The sequence below is a fragment of the Anguilla anguilla genome, chromosome 1 (assembly GCF_013347855.1).
Source record: "Anguilla anguilla isolate fAngAng1 chromosome 1, fAngAng1.pri, whole genome shotgun sequence".
Classification (NCBI taxonomy): domain Eukaryota; kingdom Metazoa; phylum Chordata; class Actinopteri; order Anguilliformes; family Anguillidae; genus Anguilla; species Anguilla anguilla.
In genome coordinates this window covers 30,957,180-30,977,743 of record NC_049201.1, presented here as the reverse complement: position 1 = coordinate 30,977,743, position 20,564 = coordinate 30,957,180, and the positions used below count along the sequence as shown (strand labels likewise).

Below are 20,564 nucleotides of genomic sequence, written 5' to 3'. Positions count from 1 at the left end.
TAAGGACTAAGCTGGTGACAAATGGATGGTGGGGATACTGTATAACAAAGCTGAAAAAGAAAATGTGTGTAAATAGTGATGATGGGCAACTTAAAATGTAAAAAACAAAATAAAATTTAATACATTTCATCTTAATGAAACATTCATATAGTGTAATAGTCCTGCCACCATTGATTTCCAACTTGTGCCTATTTGGCTTTACTCTAAGACTGAACAGTTAGGGAAAAAACCCTGCTTCAAGCTTTCTTATTAATTTGTGTAGATAAGAGGAGCATTTCGTCGGTGAGCAGCAGAGCACCAAATAAAAAAACTTTCTCCAAATCAGAATGGTTTTTAAGACGTTTCTTATTTTGATCTGGACCATTAGAGCTAAGCCACTTCTCTCACACACACAGGCCCCATTCACACTTGCATTTTGGGGCTCGACAACCAAGCAATGGTGCCACTTATTTTATGATGGATTCGACCAAACCTCAACATGACTTATGAACTTCAAAGGAGGCCTCTGATTCATATTCTACATATGAATCAGAGTTAAGCCTGGAATCAGTGGAATTCAACACTGATATCACTCATTCAAAGACAGCGTACTGTAAGAGAATGCAAAAACCTTGTTTAGCGCTGATTCATCACAGTAGTGCATCTTGCTCCTTGATCTGCTTTTGTACTTACATTTATATTTGTCCTCCAGATGACCATTAGACAGAGAGAGTACGGCGATCTTCACAGAACGTGCGCGAATCTTCCCACTTCGGCCTCTGTGAGAAAAGAGGGAGGGCTCATGAAGAGGTGTTACTGGGCATTACCACCACAATCTACTGGTGGGCAGGCTCCACTCCTGTGACATTCAGTTTAAAAAGTGAACTCCCTCCTTAAAAAAAAATGCTGAGATAACAAAGGGGAAACTATACTTCTTTAAGAATATTATGTATGTTCTTTATAGATTATTTATGTGCACAATTTTAAAAAAAGTCATAAGGAACATACTACACAGTATATGATGCAGGGGCAGGCAGAAAACCCTAAAGGGTTTATTCACAGCCTCTACCTAAGTAGGAAAAAATATTGTTCACAATATTACATCAAAACAAAAACATTTATTAAGGAAAGAAGAAAAACACAAAACAACACAGAATACATAATAATAATAATAATAATAATAATAATAATAATAAACGTATGTGCATGTGCGCACATGTGCAATGAGCAAATACATGTGGATATACATATATTAAAACACGAAAAAAAGAAAACCAAATAATAAAGCATTGAATTAAATTTTTTCAAATTATAAAGCATTAGAGATAAAATTTTCTAAATGTCCTCCTTAAAATTTTACCAAATAAGAAAAAACATTCCATAATTAGGAATTTGAAAAGATCTGATGATCTTTATTTCCCCAATAGGAATGGATACTTGGAAATAGGATTTGAATTAATCTGGTACATTTCTTACCTTCAAAAATACATATTTGAAAAACACTGATGTAACAACTTGAAAGAAGCCGAAGTGTATAGAATAAAGAAGCAAATGGGGTGCATAACTTTGAGTGGGCTGTGACCCAAACAAATATTTTCTGAAGGAGAAGAGTTTAAAGTTTTTAAACATTTAGAAAAATTGAAGAATGTAGAAATAGGACACCCTTTTCAACCTTTAGTTAACACTCACTTACTCACTCACCCACTCACTCACAAATGGACTAACTCGCCCACTCATTCTCACACACACACAACGACTGGACTGTGCAGCAGAGACGTACATGTCATAGAGGTTGAGGAGCCAGTTGAGGCACAAGTCCACACACAGGGGCACATTGACCAGGTCCTTGTGGTTCCACTCCAGCAGGTCGTATATGGAGGTCAGACAGTGGGCGACGTCAGGCACACTCAGAAGCTGGTTGTTCAACGTGAGTCCATACTGCTCAAAGATCTTCTCAGCCATGCTGAGCCCCAGCAAATCCACTGAGAAAAAAAGATAATTATGTTCTCTTCACTTGTAATTCCTTTCTTCCTTGCATTTTCTCCCTCAGGGCTAAAAGGCTAGAGCCACACTCAATCAAAGGCTGAAACACTTGAGTCACAATCACTTCAAGCGAAAAAGAACATTTCCCCCCTGAGAATTCATAACATACTGTATAGGTCTGGTGCATAAGTGCAGCGCAAATTTGCTCAGAGGTACCTGAATAGTTCTAAAATAATATGCATTGCTATGAATAGTTACAAACAGAAATAAACACACATGACATAAATTTCTCATTTTGGGAATTTTCAAAATTCACACAGCTTTAAAGGGATGGTTTGTTTTCAAGTACTATTTCAGCTTTTCTGTATGTTTTTTTTTTTTTTCTGGCTCAGACAGCTTTTGTGTAAAATAATTCAGGTTTACTAATGGATTTCCCACTCTGCCCTGCCATGTAAATAGAAAAATGTTCCTTCCCAGTTAGTGCAAAACAATATTCCAACTTGGAAAGGTTACTTGAAAAACAAAAAAATATGTACTTGTCTTGGCCTAAATACAAAGCATTTGCAGTTTGAGAGGTGATCAAATAATAAAAATAATAAAACTATAGCACAGCAAGTCAATTTACCACAACCCTGCTGCACTGTTGTAAAAAGTTGCAAAAATGTTTTGTGATAGCTGGGGTTGTGCCAGTAGAAACACAGCTGGTCCCTGAACCATACTGAACCCCAGGTCCTTCAGTTCAGATGATTGTCTTTCCTGTCTCCAACTGCCAGGCACCCGATTTATTTCAGTGTTCATTTGGATCCAGGGGCAATTTTATCATGAATTTGAACTGCAGAAAAGTCCAGTTTGGCTCCATGAAAAGCAGCACTGGAGTGTTCAGAATCCATCTCTGTCCTCTCTGAGAGGAAAAAATTCAGCATCTCAGAGCATGTCTATGTCCTCAAAATTTACATTTGAAATGATTCTGCTCAGGCAATTTATAATTGTTAAATTGCTTTAATTAATTGTTTATAAACAAAATAACATCGCTGTGCATGTTCGAATTTACGGTCATGCCCAAGGCTTCTCACATCTTGCTGATGCTCATATTCAGTAGTACAATCACAATTGACAACAATGTAAGCAGGTAACCTGCTCCCATAGAGCCACTGGTGTCCCTGCCATGTGAGCCTAAGAAAAGGAAGTAGGTTAGCTGCCCTACTGCTTAGGTGGCTATTAGTTTAATTTAGCTACCATTTCAGTTAGCCATTTAAGTGTGCTTCCTACCTAATTTAATTACGTGGTAAATTTAACTGCAAACCCTGCTTGAAAAGATCACAATCAGAGCAGTTGCTTTACTTTCTTTTAATACTGCTGCATTAAGGCCACAGCAACTGGCAGTTTCATCATGTGTAATATATAGTGCTAAAAGTTTGGTCAGCCCTGGTTAAATGGCATGTTTTGTTTATTTTCAAAGTGAAAAGAAGTTCACACAACTTTTGCACAGAACAAACTTAAATGAGTCATATTTCTGTAAATTTTAATGCACAGTGACTTTACAGTTGTCTTAATGGATTTATTGATTTTAAATGCTCAAAAAAATTTTCTTGTAACTTGACTATGTTAACGTGGTCTAAATCAGCACTGAAACGCATGCCAATGTACTATTTTGCCAGAAAGTCTTATAGAACTTTATATATAAAACTAATCGTCAAATTGTCATATTGAACTGCCGAATCCGATTCGACTAAGAAAATTCTGAGTCGGGCACAGCCCTTCTATTTAGTTGAATCCATTCTTCCACCTGCACAGTATTTACAGTGTCTCTGGTTGCCACACAACCCTAAAGCATTATAGATCTACTCATATGCTGAACAGTTGGCAAGGTTTTGTTTCTTCAAATGCTTCCCTTTTTTCTCCAAATGTATCTGGTGGTTCGAAAGTTAAATTTTCTTCATCAGTTCACAACACTTTGTTCTAAAAAGTCTGTGGCTTATCTAAGTGTTGCGTTGAATACTTCAGATGTTGACTTTTGTGATAGCGGGAAAAGTTTCCTTCTGAAAGCTCTTCCATGCAGAACATTTATGTGTGAGCAACACTGCACAGTGAACCAGTAAGCCACCACTTCCGTGTCAGCTAAACATTTCTGCAGGTCCATTGCATATAGGTTTTGCTTTGCATACTTGATCAGCCTACGAGCAGTTCTATCACATATTTTTCTCGATCTTCCAGAGCGACATAGGGGCGACATAGCTCAGGAGGTAAGAGCGGTAAGAGCGGTTGTCTAGCAGTCGGAGGGTTGCCGGTTCAAACCCCGCCCTGGGCGTGTCGAAGTATCCTTGAGCAAGACACCTAACCCCTAACTGCTCTGGTGAATAAGAGGCATCAATTGTAAAGCGCTTTGGATAAAAGTGCTATATAAATGCAGTCCATTTACCATTTACCATCTTGTCATGACTTCAAGGGTTTCCCTTAACATCCAGTTCTTAATGATTTTTTCTGACAGAGGAAATTCCAAGCTGGAAGCATTTAGATATTCTAATAGCCTTCTCTATAAGAGTTAATTATTTTTGTTTTCAAGTCCTCCGTCAGCTGCTTACTGGAGCCTGTGGTTGTTGAGAGTAAGCACAACACTCTGAGAGGTTAGAAGGGTCAGAGTATTTAATAAGCTCTGGAATTGTCATCTGGCTTAAAGTCAATCAACTTTGAGACCTAAGAAAAGGTCAACTGCAAGGGTGCACATGCTACATTTGCTGTTTTATTTTTTCAAACAAATAGTAATTGTGCATAAAACTTGCAAAAATATGTCATGTTTAAGTTTGTACCCTGCAGAGGTCGTGTTCAATTCTTTTCACTTATAAATTCATAAAACATGCAATTTGATCATGGGTGCACAAACGTTTGCATACTTACTGCACACAATATTTATGTAATCCACAAGATGAGACTAAAATAACTTCACATAGTATTAAACTGTGGAAATAGTGTGTTTAAAATATACACAAAATAAAGGATATTATTGACAGTATTATCCATAATGAAAATGTCACAGAGAGGTTTGGCCCCTGCAAGGGTTGGGTATGCCACAACTAGTGAGCCCTCTGATGGAGACTTACAGCACAAAGCCTTCTGCAGCCTACGGCTCTTCATGGCAGTTCTGTAGGCTGAGAACCTCACGCCATTCAAATCAGCTGGAGTTGAGAGAAGGAAGCAAAATAAGAAACATGGCATGCTGGGAAAAGACCCTCCTAGAGGGCGCACAATCTGGGCAGCTGCTCGGCCCAGATGGCTGACACCTTGGAGACATGAAAAGAATCATACAGGCAAGACTGCTGCGTTTCATAATGCAACACCGGCTCTGAGTACAATCCCAGGGATGGCAGGGACAACACTTCCCTCAAGAACATCCAGGACCTTCTAAAGAAGATCTGAGGCAGAGACTCTAATAATATTAATTGTCTCAAAATAAATACATAAATAAATTAGGCCACCTGTGGTTAAATACAGATCAATATTAGCAAGTCACAAAGATGATTGTAAGATCAAGGAATCTGCACAGAGCCTTGGCACAAAAAATTGGGGGCTCTTGTCTTTGTGCTTGGGTTACGAATACATTCATGCCCGGATTCATAAGTTTTAATTGGTTATTTATTTGCCTGTGATGCAACAAACTGAAAATAAAATAAATGTAATATCATTATTCCTCATTCAGAGAAAGAAGCCCATCGTATCTCACAAAGGTCGGCTTTTGGGATTTGTCATGTCAGAATATACAGTATGTACTGCACCCAATCCCTACAGCCTGCCTTTGTGCAGTACATGACACATTCTGACAAGATCCTGTCACCCAAAACCCAATTGTTAATTTTACACTCATAGGTGAGTTGAAGCCACACCACTATAGGGCAGTAGGAAATTAAATTCTGGGATCCCCTGTACCAAACAACATAAAACACAACATGCAGTCATGTATTCATACCAAAATCCCAATCCCTAGTCTGGACTAACGCATTTACTGTCTGGGGCAAAAGGGAGGAGCCTCTGCCGCTGGGAGCCAGCAGCAGCTTCCCTATTAGTTAATCAAACTGTCTGTCTCAGTGTGCCGGTTCTCCCTCCCCCCCGGCACTCCCTCTGTTCCGTGTGTGCTGAAATCCAAGTCCCGACTGAAACACACCAGCGAAACGGACTAAACTACCCAAATTATCTGATAAAAACAGAATTATGGACAAATTCGAAGACGATTTTAATTCTGTTATATCACTGACTTGTCAAATACATGGCGTGACTTCGTTGAAGGACCTTCAGCGCGTATGTTTGGATACGCTGTTATCGAACAGAGATGTACTTGCTTGCTTGCCTACGGGATTTGGCAAAAGTCTAATTTTTCAAGCGTGGCCTTCGGTATGCAGTCTGCTATCAAATAAATACCGAGAAAAATGGCCAGAAGAAGCAATGGTTTTGATTTTTTGCCTGTTACAATCAATAATGGAGGAGCAAGTGGAATTGTTGAACCAAAAAGGAATTAAATAAATAAATGTATCGCCGATAAATAAATTGTGTTTGTTTCTTTTATTATCGAACCTCAAACCGCAGACTCTGCATATCTCGGTGATAAACCTTGATGGTGTGGTCGGTGCTCTGACGTTAACGTTAGCCATTTTCCCCAAATAGTGGCAAACTGATGCGGGTCTGTGGAAAAGTTTGCCTCCGGTAATGTTTATCCGGTGCATGTTTCAGACCATGCCTGGCCAAAATCATCACCACATTTGGAGCGCTGCCCCTCTGCACTCTGATTGGTTGGGAGGTAGCCTCCTTCGTTTATGCCTAGAACGTCAAGGCATCAGCCAGGCTCTGTTGGACGAAGTGAAAAAAGAGACTGGCTCATGAGGCTACCCAATCCCAAACTCAGACACCTGCGTATGTCGGTTTGTGCTCCAGATGAAAATATGTCCAGCATCTACTGTAATGTTAACTAAGCTGTAGTCTTTAAATGCATGTTGTCAATTTACTTTGCTGGAAGGAAAACCTGCAAACATGGGAGGTCCCCAGGACCAGTTTTTAAAACCATTCTAAAAATGTAATTCCGAAATAAATCTGGATCACAACTTGTTTTTGGCAAGTAGCGCCACAGATTGATCAGCAACTCACCAGAGGGCACCCTCATAGTTTTTTAAAAATTTGTCTCTGTTTTATCATTTCGTGTTTTAATTGTATTATTGGTTCTCATCTACATTCCAACACATGTTTTCATTTAGTTCTGTGTTTTCACCAGTTAGTATTTTTAGTATTCTGCGTATTTAAGTGTCTGTCTTGGCTTGGTCTTTGTGTTTTGCGTGTTCAAGTTCTCTTCTGTTGATTTCCTGAGTTTATCTCCTCTGAGTGGTTTTCTTGTGTTACCAGCCAGTTTGTTGTTTTCGAGTTTCAAAGTAAGTCAAAGTCTTTTTTGTGCTATAACTTACCTGGCATCCCGAGTCTGCTCTGCACTTGAGTCCTACCTAGAAACCTCCTGTAGTGCTACTAAAATATGAAATGGTAGCATGTTTTTAGGATAAAGTTCATCTGAAAGAACAAGGCAGATGTAATTAGCTAAGGTTCAGTCTGAAGTGAGTCTTTACAACAGGGGTCCCAAACCCTGGTCCTGGAGAGCCACAGATTCTCTTGTATATTTGTCAATATATAATCGATATATAATTATATAATTTTCTATATATTTTACAATATTATACTGAAATAAATCAGAGACTTCCTATATATAGGAAAATGTATTTGTATTGCATAATGGTAAGCCTGATGAAATGAGGCGTGTTTTCAACTGAACTAATTGATTAATTATGTTGAGTAACAATGAAAAACAGCCGACCCTGCAGCTCTCCAGGACCAGGACTGGGGACCCCTACAGTAGATTTCTCGCCGAAGCTGGTGAGCATCTCTTCTTACTCAGGTTGGTACAACATTCCACCACTTCACCACTCCACCAAAACCCGTACCAAGAGAATGGAGGAGTTCTGTCATCTTGGGATGGTCCCAGCTGGTGCTCTGGGTCTCATGGCTGGAAGGGAACAAATACATATTCAGTAACTAGCAGAGTTCAACCAAGAAGGAGAAATGTCATTAATGGGGTGGGATCTCACTCTGTCAGTGAATCGATCAATGAGTTAGTGATTGTTTCTGAATGTTAATGAAGGGACCACATGACTACAACTCCATAGCATAATAGGATTACAAGTCTCAGCTGCAATTTCCAGCACCGTAATTCAATACTGTGCAACAGAAATGCGTAGCTAACAATAAAAAGGCAAACAGCATTCTCGTTTCGCTCTCACATTTGACACTGTCTTGAGTCTCTCTTCCCTCTCTCTTATCTCCCTCTTGCGTGCAGCCCGCACATCAGGAAGTGTTTGCTCGCCTATCGGCCGCAGAGTAACTAGACACCCAAAGGTTAACCCAGATTCTGTGTACGCTATTTATTTATCTGCAAAATGGGAATTATGAGGCCCCACATATAGCCTGCTGTAGCCTACCTGATAAATGCAAACAATTAGTAATAGTCTATGCCCAATTTATCAATATTAGGAAATATTTCCCTGCTTTGGTACAATTACTGTAAAACTGCAAGGTGAAAGTATATTTCTGCACTGAAATATTTGTTCTCCACTATTCACAGGCAGATGGCTTCCTCTTGTGGTTAACATTAGTACATAGACTATCATTATATATAGCCTAAGGTTACGAAAGACACTCGATAAGAACATTATGTAGTTTAATTGCTGTTGTTTATTAAAAAGATGCTTTGTGATGAAACAGTTAAATTGTTTCATTTTTAAGATAAGAAAATGTATGTTAATGTCTCAGCTTTTCTTTCTTTGCTAGTCTTGAAAGATATATGGGTGTAAGAATTATGATTAATAAGTGGATTGTTAAACAAAATAATTATCTGTTGTTTGATGAGTATTGATGAAGAGAAATTAGAAGATGTATCGTTCTTATAATCTCCCAGCCACTGCTAGTAATAATATTCTAATTTCAATATATTGTTGTAAGCATAGATATACAAAAAAGAAAGAAAAACAACAATGCAAGTTTGTAACACATTTTTGTTCTGTTTATTCTGTGCAGTTGTAGTACCTGCACTTTATTTTTGGAGTCTGGAACTTTATTGGAGCTGTTCACTATCTGCTGACTCATACAAATGAACCTGTGAGGAGAGCAGAACATTCTATCCATATTGATAATGCAGACAATGGTTTTCTATGGCAAAGGAGGTGATTTGCTCAGACTCAAAGAGGCTGTTTTAATCTAGTCCTGTTAATATAGACATTTCATATAAAGTCATTTAAGAATTTATCCAATTATCTGTTAGTATAGATTAGTCAAATTCATTGTTTCCTTTATAAAGTAGCACAGCTATTCTGTATTTAGGACCTCACCAAACAGAGAGAAGATAATATATGTATTAGCCAATTCACTTCGTTTTGTCTTATTTGCATGCATTGCTGTAGAATAAAACATACTGCCGTATGAGTATGAAGTCCAAATGTTTTCTTAGAAGTGAAAATAAGTGAATAAATCTCAGAAAGTAGGAGTAAACTTTGGGGTTTCAATATGACAAGATTAAGTCATGATATGAAAAATTTATCTGACCTTGATTTATTTTTATCAAATACATTTTTTCCAATGTAAAGCTAGTAGCATTGATTGAAGTGTCTTGCCCTTTAAAGATTGGTATGAATTCTATCTGTGCTGACTCAGGATAGTTGTATCTCATCATTTTTAATTGATTGGAATTTAGTAACATCACTGAACCAGAATCCCGACACAAAATAAATTTTTATTTTTCATTTATAATTACATTGCTCACTTTGTTAATGGATGCACTTACAGAGACAAAAAAAAAAAAACAAAATGAAAAATTCAGGAGACCAAGAATCACAAAAACCCACTGGTCTATATCTGTCCATTTTAGTTTTTGAATTAATGAAATAAAGACTAGCACTGGGTTATGAGCCAGGGCAGTAGAGTGTGGATATGCTAAACCCACTCTTTCAATTCTTCTTTCCCAATGGAGTAGAATCACACTATAAGACAATTAAACAGACATTTACCACGTAACATCATTTTTGTGTTTGCCATCCTAAGCTCATTAAGGTCCCTATTTCAGGATTTTACTTTCTGGTAATATAAATTATACCCACAAACCATACATCACAGCTAAATCAGTAGCCTGTTTTTAAATTGAGCTCAACTATATGAAAAAAGCTTCATATAGTTAACATGCTAATTCTATTCAAAGAATGGCCAGGGCCCTTGACAAAGAGATCATTCCAGTGCACTGTGGAGTGTGAGACCAGGGCTTGGTTCCCAGGTCTGGAAAATCTTGTTGCCCCTGGGAATTACCCACTTACCACATTGGTCTGATAAATGAGTCAGGACATGAGGATGTATCCAGTTAAAGGACAGTGTAGTGCTCCTGCCTGTCAGGCATGTTGACTTTTCAAGGAATAGCATGCAGTTAAACTTCTTGCATCCTTTAGGGTCCCCATCTCAATATATACAATACTAACTATTCACACAGCATTTTACTTGAGCAATGGAGCTAAGAATCTTGTTCAAGGGCGAGACATCCTTGTTGTCCCACCAGGCATGTGACCCTGCTCCTGAACAGGAATGCATTAGGCAGAAACCACAGTACCTCACTGAATTATGATATTAGCTATATTTCTGATAAGTACCGTGTCTTTCATTTGGAGGGACAGTAAATGTGGTTAAAGTTTTGGAATAGAAAAGTCCGTTCCTCTGGAATTAAAATTTTCACATTATCAGTGGGTAACAAATTCACTTTTGACAGTAGGTTTCAAATAACAAAGTCTCTCTTCTGGTATGACACATCACAGTCACTCTGTCTCTCTGTTATGACACTATTATCATGCCTCTAAAAACAAGTCGTATTTAGTTTTAGGCATTCACTTTGTAGGTAAAAATGTATATTCACTTGTTAAAAAGAACCATGTCATTATTTATTTCAAGTCTTAAATCCCTTGAATGTCAGGCCTCCTTATAATATGAATAGCTCATTTGAGTAAGTAATTTCAGGCCAGCACAGCAAAGTCAACCTAAACATATGTCACTTGTTTGAAGAATGCTGCTACCCTTAGTGCAGTAGTATACTGGGTCTGTATCTGAAAAAGCAGAAATGCTTCAAGTCAGGCCCCTGGCTTTGCCTGACGTTAGTGAGCCTTTGCCATAGATTTCCTGCTTGCACAGTCAAAGAGGAGGGCATGTCATTAAACTGTATAAAAACTGTAACAAAAAATTCTACAAAATTTAATATGCCATTCCTCACTTTAGAGATTAGTGGGTTTGCATACTGAAGAGCAGGAAACTGTTTTCACAGTGGATTGATTGAAATCTCACTTTTCTTCTCTGAGAAGGTCGCAGTCTGACATCAGTGCAGACGTTTGTCCTTTTTAATGTTTGAGTGTTGAACAGTGGATTTATACCAGACACAAGTTCTTTTTTCTGACCTTGGTATAAGCCTTCAATCTTTTTTTTGAAATGTTGAAATTTCTTTTTTAGTTCTAACTGAGCACAAGGTTTTAGCTTAATTGTGGTCCGCCTCTTATCTTCATAATGCTCTCGAAAGTCGGTCTAATAGCTAATGCAGCTCACGAAAGGCTAAAATAAATAATAGAGAACCTCAGAAACAAAGGGGGGTTGTTTGGAACTGAAAAATATTTGTAACACTTGAAAGTGAATTCAAATTGCACATATTTCAATTAGCATAATTTATTGTATGTTACTTGCATTAATCTTGCCTTAGTTTTTAACAGACTCTCATTTTTAGCTTTTTATTTTGTTGGCTTTACAAAAGATGCAACCTAATAAAAGCAGCATTAAAATAACTTGTCTGTATCTGACAACTGTAAGCATAAAAGTTGCCCTTCTAAAATGCAGTTAATGTTATAAAGAATATAGCGTTTGCCAGGTGTCAATGAACAGTAAAAGTGGAAGAACAGTTTCCAAATGTGCCTTTTATTAACCAAGCTCAAATTAAACTGCCTCTAGCATTGCGGATTGATAAATACATTTGTCAATGTGCCAAGAAATGCATTAAAGTATGTGTATTGTTGTTTATTTTCACACAAAAATATTAGTTTTCTTTTCATAATGCCGCTTCTACAGGACCAGTGAATTTCACATTGATGCAACAAACAGATATACTGCACATTTCAAGTTTTTCATGCTTTCCTATTCATGGAACGCATGACAGTTCCCTTTAATGCTCATTGTGTGGCTCCAGTGAAAAATAACAAAAATAATCTATACTGTACATTATATTAAAGAGTTTACAATTTCTTATGCTGCTTCCGGGTTCATATGCTGTTTTACTGACCAGTTTAAAGGAACGTTTTACAGCCTGTATAACAGCAAAGTCATTTGCAAATGAGAGAATTAAAGGAAGAGAAATAGCCTCTGTGTTGTTAAATCACTGGTTTTCAGTAATATAGAATGTAGTGACCTGCCCCACAGTAAGTATCACATCCTGATCTTGAAGTGTCAGGTGTGGTTATAGCACCAAAAGCAGCAGGTGTATAATTGTTGTCCCCCTGGGAGGAACGGTTTTGTCATATTCCTCTCGTTCCCCATGTTTTTTGTCTTTGTCTCGTGTATCTTGTTTCTCCGCACATCTTTATTCTCTCCCTGCAGAGTAGGCGTGCCACTGTGACACCTCTGTAATTCCCAATCCTCAGCTGATTTCCCTCACCTGGTCACGCTGCATTCCGCATGCTTTTTCCCCAGCTTATATTCTCTGTTCGCCGGCAGATCTTTGCCAGATCGTACTCCGTTCAGTCGCGCGTTTTCTCTGTCCGGTTAAAAGAAACGTATTTCGGTTTATTCTATTTTGGAAATTCTCCCAGCCGTAGCCTAGCTCGCCTGCCTGCTCCCTCATTCCATTTCAGTGTTTTTTGCTCTCCTTGTTAACCGTTGTCTGTCTCTTTGTTTCCCCAGTGCTCCCAGTCTGCGTGCTCGTCTCTTGTCCCGTCTCCTTGTCTGTCTTTATTTTTTACCTCCTGTGCCTGCCGGTTCCAGCCCGCCCTTCGCTAGCCTCCCAGTCCAGCTCCTTCTGCCAGTCCAGCCCTGCCCGGTCCTGCCAGTCCAGCCGTGCCCGGTCCGCTTCAGCTCCCGTTCCAGCCTTCCTGTCCGCGTCCACCTGAATCCTTATTGCCATCTACGTTTCTCCTGCCCGTCTTCCCCAATAAACCACTCGGTTTGCATTCCCAGAATTTCCTGTGTCTGAGTCCTGCATTTGGGTCCACCTGATCGGTATCTCACAACAGGTTTCACTCAGCATAGCTGTTCACTTTCACATGGTGAAAGAGTAACTCCTCACTTCCCGATGCCTACAGTTAACATTATGTAGGTGTAAAGTACTTGCCTCCGCCAAAGTATGTCCTGCAAACCGTCACTTTTCACTCCACAACCTTTGGAGGAGGCACGTACTTTACACTCGCTAAATTTATAGGTAGGGGAGGCTCAGGAAGTAACTTAATTAACAGTTCAGGCAAATAAACTTTTTAAAATTCCATTCTATTCCATTTCCATTTTATTTCATTTCATTCCAAATTTGGAAAAAAATGAATATTTTTTAAAAGTGCATACAAAAGGATAACTAGATTAGCAACTTGTTTAAGTAACAACACTTAAAACAACAGTTGTTGAGAGAGATTTTCAAAATAGGCACTACCATAAGGAAACAAGATGTTAACACGGATGTTGGATGATAAATTGCCAATGATTACCCATCATTTTTTATTCTCTCAGCTCCTTGCCAAGTGGCACAAGCACCTTTTAATTAGTCATGCAATAAGCTGGGCATAGCACACTGATCAAAGGAAATAAAATCCTTTTTTGAGGTTCAAAGTAAAAAGAAGGTTCGTTTCTTCCCTGCGGTGATCCTTCTAAATATAAACGCTCATTTGTTCGCGTTGTGAGAACACTGTATGACGTTCTGTGCCATACTTTGGTATTGTCTCCTCTGAGAGACCACACATGCAACCACAGGCTGAAATTCCTTTAGTGCATGGGTCAAAGCCTTTCAATGCTGGTCTTTTGCTGCATCACTCAAGCTCAATAGACGTTTTTCTTTCCCCCCAGAAGACCCTTACGTGGTTACTGTCAAGCGTCATGCAGACACCGAAATATCCATGGTAACCTTTCCTCAAAAGGTTTCCATGGATATCCAAAGGAGAACCACTTTACACAAGGAAACAAAACCTTTGTTCTTTTCTTGTAACATTCTCATGAAATAGCCTCCTATTTTCTTTCTCGTTCCAAACCATTAAAGTGAGTTATGGAAGAGACGAGGGCATGTGCATCTGATGGTTTTTTTCTGATAATGGGCGTAAAGGTTGTATACACTGACCAGTTTCAAAATGCTCAGGAATGGGTCAGAGAATTCACTCCAAAATGTGCAGTATATGTTTTAAATATGGAAAAGGCAACTGTAAAGTTTGGCTTTTAAATGAAACAGACACTTGAACGGTCAGCGCCCTGTCCTCATGCTCTTTAGTCTGATAGGCACAAAGTTGCACAATGTGGCACAAAGGAGGGGGTTAAGGTGAGTTGGTCTTTTTGTCTTATGTGAATGCATATCATTGAATCCTCCCGTATGTCTACTCATTCACATAACATAGTCATACTTACGGTGTGATGTATTCCCTCAGCCAGATGTGATGTAGTACTCACTTGATGTAGTATGGTACCTCGTTGTGAGACACAGCCCTCTGCCATGGCAGTTGTACAGAAGCTGTGAACAGAATCATGTTTTTGCATGTTTTAATAAATGATTTGCCATTTATTTCCACCTACTGATATACAGTTTGTGTTAATACTGGTGTTCTGTTTATATTATGTGAATATTTATGTTTATTTCACGTATATTTTTATTATACATATTTATTGATGATGATGATGATGATGATGATGATGATGATGATTATTATTATCATTGTTGTTGTTGTTGTTGTTGTTATACAATTAAAGACAAAAAGCCAGACAATCCTGTACAACATTCAATTTCAGGTCTGTTTGTAATATTCAAAAATATTTAAATTTAAAATAGTCAGAGCTTCTACTGTTTACATATCATGCTAGGTTTATTGGTTCAGTATAATTTGTGCAGCATCTGGGCTGTATTACATATTAGACAGTACAAATTGTACATCCCACCCAGAAATATTTTCATGAAATGTCTGACTCTTCCTATCAGGATACTATAAACTACCCTTCCCTGTATACAGTGTAGGAATAATTTGTATTCATTAATTTTCTTAGTTCTTCATTAGTTTTGTTTTAATGCCATTTCAACATAGACAGAGACAATTTTCCTTAATGGCACTGATATATTGAGATGTCATGAAGTAACTACAAATGTAACACATGATCGCAATGATGCGTAGCATGCATAATAATGTTTAGGACAAAGACATACTTTTTCTTAATTTGGCTCTGTACTCCACAATTTTAGATTTGTAATCAAACAATCCGCATGTGGTTTAAGTGCAGATTCTCATTATCTTTCAAAGGCAATTTCTACCCATTATGTTTTCACTTTGAAGAAATAACAGCACATTTTATTCACAGCCACCCATTTCAGGGCACTATAATGTTTGGGACATATTAATGTTCTCTAAATGAAAATAGTCATGTTTAGTCCTTTGTGGCATATTCTTTGCATGCAATGACTGTCTGAAGTCTGGGACCCATAGACATCACCAGGTGCTGAGCATCTGCCCTGCCAGGCCCGTACTGCAGCCATCTTCAGCTCCTGCTTGTTTCGGGGGCTAGTTCCTTTAAGTTTTATCTTCAGCATGTGAAACACATGTTCAATTGGATTTAGATCCTGTGAATGACTAGGCCAGTTTTCCAAGCCATTCAGAATTTTCCAGTTTTTGCCTTTGAAAAATTCCTTTTTTTCTTTATCAGTATGTTTGGGATCATTGTTTTGTTGCACTGTCCAATGAGTTTGGAGGCATTTGGTTGAACCGGAGCAGATAAGATGCTTCTAAACACTTCAGAATTAATTCTGCTGTTGCTATCAGCAGTTACATCATCAATGGAGACAAATGAGCCAGTACCTGTGGTAGCCATACATGTCCAAACCACAACACCCCCACCAGCATGTTTCACAGATGAGGGGGGGATGCTTTGGATCTTGGGCAGTTCCTTTTGGTTTCCACACTTCGCTCTTGCCATTACTCTGATACAAGTCAGTCTTTGTCACGTCTGTCCACAAGGCCTTTTTCCAGAACTCTGCTGACTCCTTTAGATACGTCTTTGCACCAAACCTGGCCATCCTGTTTTTTCAGTTAACTAGTGGTTTGCATTTTGCACTGTAGCCTCCATAGTCCTGTTCATGAAGTCTTCTGCTGACAGTAGTCACTGACACATCCAAACAGGACTAATTAGAAACACCTATGAAGCCATTTGTTCCAAACATGGTGCCTGAAAATGGAGGGACTATGTATACAAAGTGCTATAATTTCTACATGGTGAAACCAAACTGTATATGCTGAGAATCTGCACTTTAGCCACATGTGAAGTTTTTGAATACAAATCTAAAATTGTGGTGTACAGAGCCAAATCAAGAAAAATGTATGTATATCAATGTATATCAATTATTGCCACTTTCACACAGAACATACACGGCATATTCTTTCATATATGAAAACAATTTTCTGACATACTGTACGTAGTATGATTCAACATATGATTAAGAATGTATTTATATCATTATTTGAATTTATACTCAAATATATAAGGATTGTTTGAGGATACATTTCTGTATTGATATCCAGCACAGTACCAGACAGACCTGCCCTAAAATTTTGCCATCACACAAAATTATGCGAGGAAGAGTCCTTACTGGACAGGAAATGCTGGGAAATGGGTCCAAAATCCCGCAGTGCCATCTGCAGCTGCCTGAGTCTGTCCCCTGTGGCTTCCTGTTTGGCGAGGATGAGGTGATGGCGTGGTCACAACAGGAAAAAAGAAAACATAAGTTGGATTCCAAAATAAAGACTGCTGTTGTACATTGTATTAGACACTCAACCCAAATTACTAAAGTGAGTTTCCAGCTGAATAAATTAGTAATATGAGAAATACGAGCTATAGCCTTACGATGTACATATACTGGTTGCACATACAAGTGAAGCAGTAAAAACAATGGGTAATACTTATGAATGGTCTTTCATAAGAGCTGTATAATTCCTTTATAAGCACTACATAGCACCGGCATTAGCATTTCACAGACATTCATAAATGCTTAAGTCAATAACTACAAATCACCTACGCCTTATGGTGTGTTGTGTCACAACATTACCATGATATACCAAGCGACACACAGCATAGTCTGGTGGTAGGGCGTTCACTATTCCTACAAGGCCATTAAATGAAATAAAGGATAACAAAGACAAAATGTGCATGCAGGAAAACATTCCCCTTGCAAGTCTACACTGTATCAAGATTTAACAGCCCAACCCGCTGAGTGATGTGACGGGTCAAAAAAGCTCCTGTTTATCATTTTCTGATAGACAACTTTTTAACTGTGGCACCTTTGTGGCAGCAATGGTTCAACAGTGCAGTTTAGTCTTACTTCAGCGGGGAGCCAAATCTCAGGGAGCAGATTGTTTTGACAGTCGATGATTCTGAGTTTGACTCAGGGGTTGGAGCAGGTCAGGGAAAGTGCGGTGGCGGGGACGGCAGCGAGTGTGTCTCTCTTTGGATGGCCACTTAATTACTGGCATCCTTCAGTCACTCTGATCAATGGAGCTGGTCAATAAACCCTGCCTACACTTCCTCCAGCACCGGGGAAAGCACACCCGGTCAAATAAACAAGGCAAGGACACATGCCGAGTCCACAGACCCACAAAGACCTTCTTGATGAACAATGCGCCGCACCAGCGAGACACAGCTCTTCTTAAAGATGATGTAAGGACAAAGCGAGCCAACAACAAAGTCAACACAGAGTCTGAAAGTGCAGACAAACTGGCACACTAAAGACACCATGGGAGGCCACTTTTCCAACTGAAGAATACAGGCCTACACTGGTCCCTGGAGCCCCAGTAAGCCACTATCAGAAAATAAATTCCAGCTGACATGAAATTTTTCAAGAATGTTAGTGAACATACCAGTTAGATTCTTGTTTGTTTTTAGATACTATCATCATTCTCCATATTCCTGACAAGTCACATACACACATCCCGCTGACATACCCAGATGGCTATTATTTAAGATATGCATCAGTACAATTTTTAATTATAAGTATTAAAATGCCAGATATATTTATCTTTGTCAACTGTCCTGATAAAATCAGCATGGTAGACTATCCACAGTTCAAATTGCTTTTAAGGCACTGCAGGAATGGTCTTAAAAATAGCATTGCAGAAATCTGACAAACGTAAGCACTGGATACATTCAACATAACATTCCAGAAATGTAGGCTAAAATGCTAGGAAGACATTTCACCTCTAATATGTTCCAGCGTTTGTTGAGTTTGCCGATCTGTGCGGATGTGGTGGAGGATGGCTGAACACAGAGGGCTGATAGCTCGGCAGAGAGCTTGTTCACAGCCCTCACCTGAAGCTCCAGGGGCACCATGTTCTGCCTGAATACCTGGTTTCAATATGAAAATCACACAGTATTATTAAAGAAACACAAATAGACACAAAGGTGTTGTTTGTGCTAGGGTTCAGAAAATGAGGCTTTATGAACCATACAATGGGAGCCATTATGAAATGTTTGTGACCCACACATTTCACCTGTTCGAGCCAATCATAATGCTTTGCTGTTAAATACAAAGTATTTAAAGGGCATGAGAACAATAGAAGGTTTATTTATAACAACAGGCCATTCAGTGCATCTAGGCTAGTAATTCTGCCTTCTGTCTAGAGCACAGGTATAAACCCTGGGACCCAGCAATGTTTCCATTCCATCTGAGGCTTATAGAAACAGTTTGATTATTAAGAGTCTGAGCCTGAATATTCACTGAGTACTTTCAGTACACAGTCACATGTGTTCATTTAGCCTTATCCTGAATCCAATTAGGTAGTTAGGGGCTTGGATGGGGAAAAAACCAGGAGCATCTTTAGCCCTCCACCCTTACAAAAATAGAACATGAACAATGAACATGTGCACACATTTTTGGAAATTATAATGATAAATATATTTAACTTTTTTAAAGTTTTCAATATCTGAAAGTAACAATAATTGTTACATTTGCCCTTATATTGTAAAGTGGTGCAATATCTTGATAAGTTATTTTCAGTATACTCCAATTTTATAAGGGCAAGATCAGGTTTGTTGGCCCCTGTTTTAGAGCACAAGTTAAATCTGGTCTTGAACACCCCAGATGTCCCCATTTCCTCCATAAGTCCTGGTAAGGTGTTCCAAAGTTTAATAACTAACTGTGGAAAAAAACTTAGGCAGAAACTGAGAAAAAAAAAATTTTTTTGTTCATACATTTAGTGATTGGCAGCATGTGAGATCTCCATCAATATGAGATCATCGAACCTGAAGATACCATTACTTATGTGGAAGTGCTCTCACAAAATAGGAAAATAAAAACAGAATATGTCTATTTCCGAAATGGAATGCAGCTGTCTCCCTAGCTACGTGCTAGAAGTGAGTTCCCTCCAAATGTAGTGCCCTAAAGGAAAAAGGAACTTCATAAGGCAACACATTTGGGATGCATTTATTATAGGCAGGATGATGTCAGAAAAGAAAAGTAACATGGTTTCTAGTGAGTTAGCTGGCTAGTTCATGAAAAGCTCACTAAGGCTTATGTAATGTTATTCCAGTGTATTAAATAATTAAAATGTACTGTAAGGTATAGCTACGACAAAGTTCACTGTTTACTCCCACTTAAACAAGCTCTTGCACTACCACTACAACTGCCACTTCCCTGTTTTCAGCTGCCATTATTTTAACAGAAGTGAGAAGCCTGAGGTAATCACAAAGACCCATGGGACAATATGTCTGCTGAAGGATACATCAGAGGCTGCCTTCACCTTAGAAGGTGAAGGACACATTTTTGATGACATTTTTTGAGGACAAGTGAAAGTCTTCAAATGCTGCCTTCTAAGGCAGCTGCCTTCTTTTTGATTTGAACTCATGCCATGAAGCATAACAAAAACAATGTTTTTATGAACGCGGACACAAAGGAATTACACAGTTGTATAAAAAGTTTGCGTTTGATGCTGGACTGAGGTGGGCACGTGACTTACAGTGGCCTTCTCAATGTGCTCCCGAAGAGAATCTGCACACAGATCTCCAACAGAGGGCCACCCCACCCTCTCCTCCTCTGCCTGGCCCAGCCCCAAGCTCAGCTTTTCCAAAATGCCATTCAGGTTCTGCAGCTTCTCCAAGGCTGCGTCCGCCTGTAGTCGCCGGACGCCTGCGCGGGTGACAAGGCGCTCCCAGCGGCCGCGCACCTCCGATGCCCGCTGGTGGATAACTCCAACTGCCCTACTGGCTGTGCCGCTGGCCGTCTCCTCGGCCGGGAGGTCTGAGGCAGGGAGAGAAATGGCCGTCACCACAGGGCCATCAACACATGAGTGATGCCC

The 20,564-nt window shown here is 39.1% G+C and overlaps 1 protein-coding gene across 4 annotated transcripts in view; it reads right to left on the bottom strand.

The window, feature by feature from the left end:
- The window catches only part of LOC118226925 (utrophin-like), a 118,224-nt gene that overhangs the window by 41,133 nt on the left and 56,527 nt on the right, over positions 1-20,564 (bottom strand). For all 4 annotated transcript variants that reach the window (XR_004765137.1, XM_035416963.1, XM_035417081.1 and 1 more), the window contains 8 exons: positions 20,226-20,506; positions 18,469-18,615; positions 16,868-16,946; positions 14,689-14,749; positions 7,932-7,993; positions 5,061-5,135; positions 1,760-1,961; positions 673-758 (listed from right to left, as the gene is read on the bottom strand). Coding sequence is in view for 3 of the 4 variants with exons in the window: in XM_035416963.1 (XP_035272854.1) it covers positions 673-758; positions 1,760-1,961; positions 5,061-5,135; positions 7,932-7,993; positions 14,689-14,749; positions 16,868-16,946; positions 18,469-18,615; positions 20,226-20,506 (993 nt within the window). In the remaining variant the exon portion in view is untranslated. The remainder of the gene's footprint in view (positions 1-672; positions 759-1,759; positions 1,962-5,060; positions 5,136-7,931; positions 7,994-14,688; positions 14,750-16,867; positions 16,947-18,468; positions 18,616-20,225; positions 20,507-20,564) is intronic.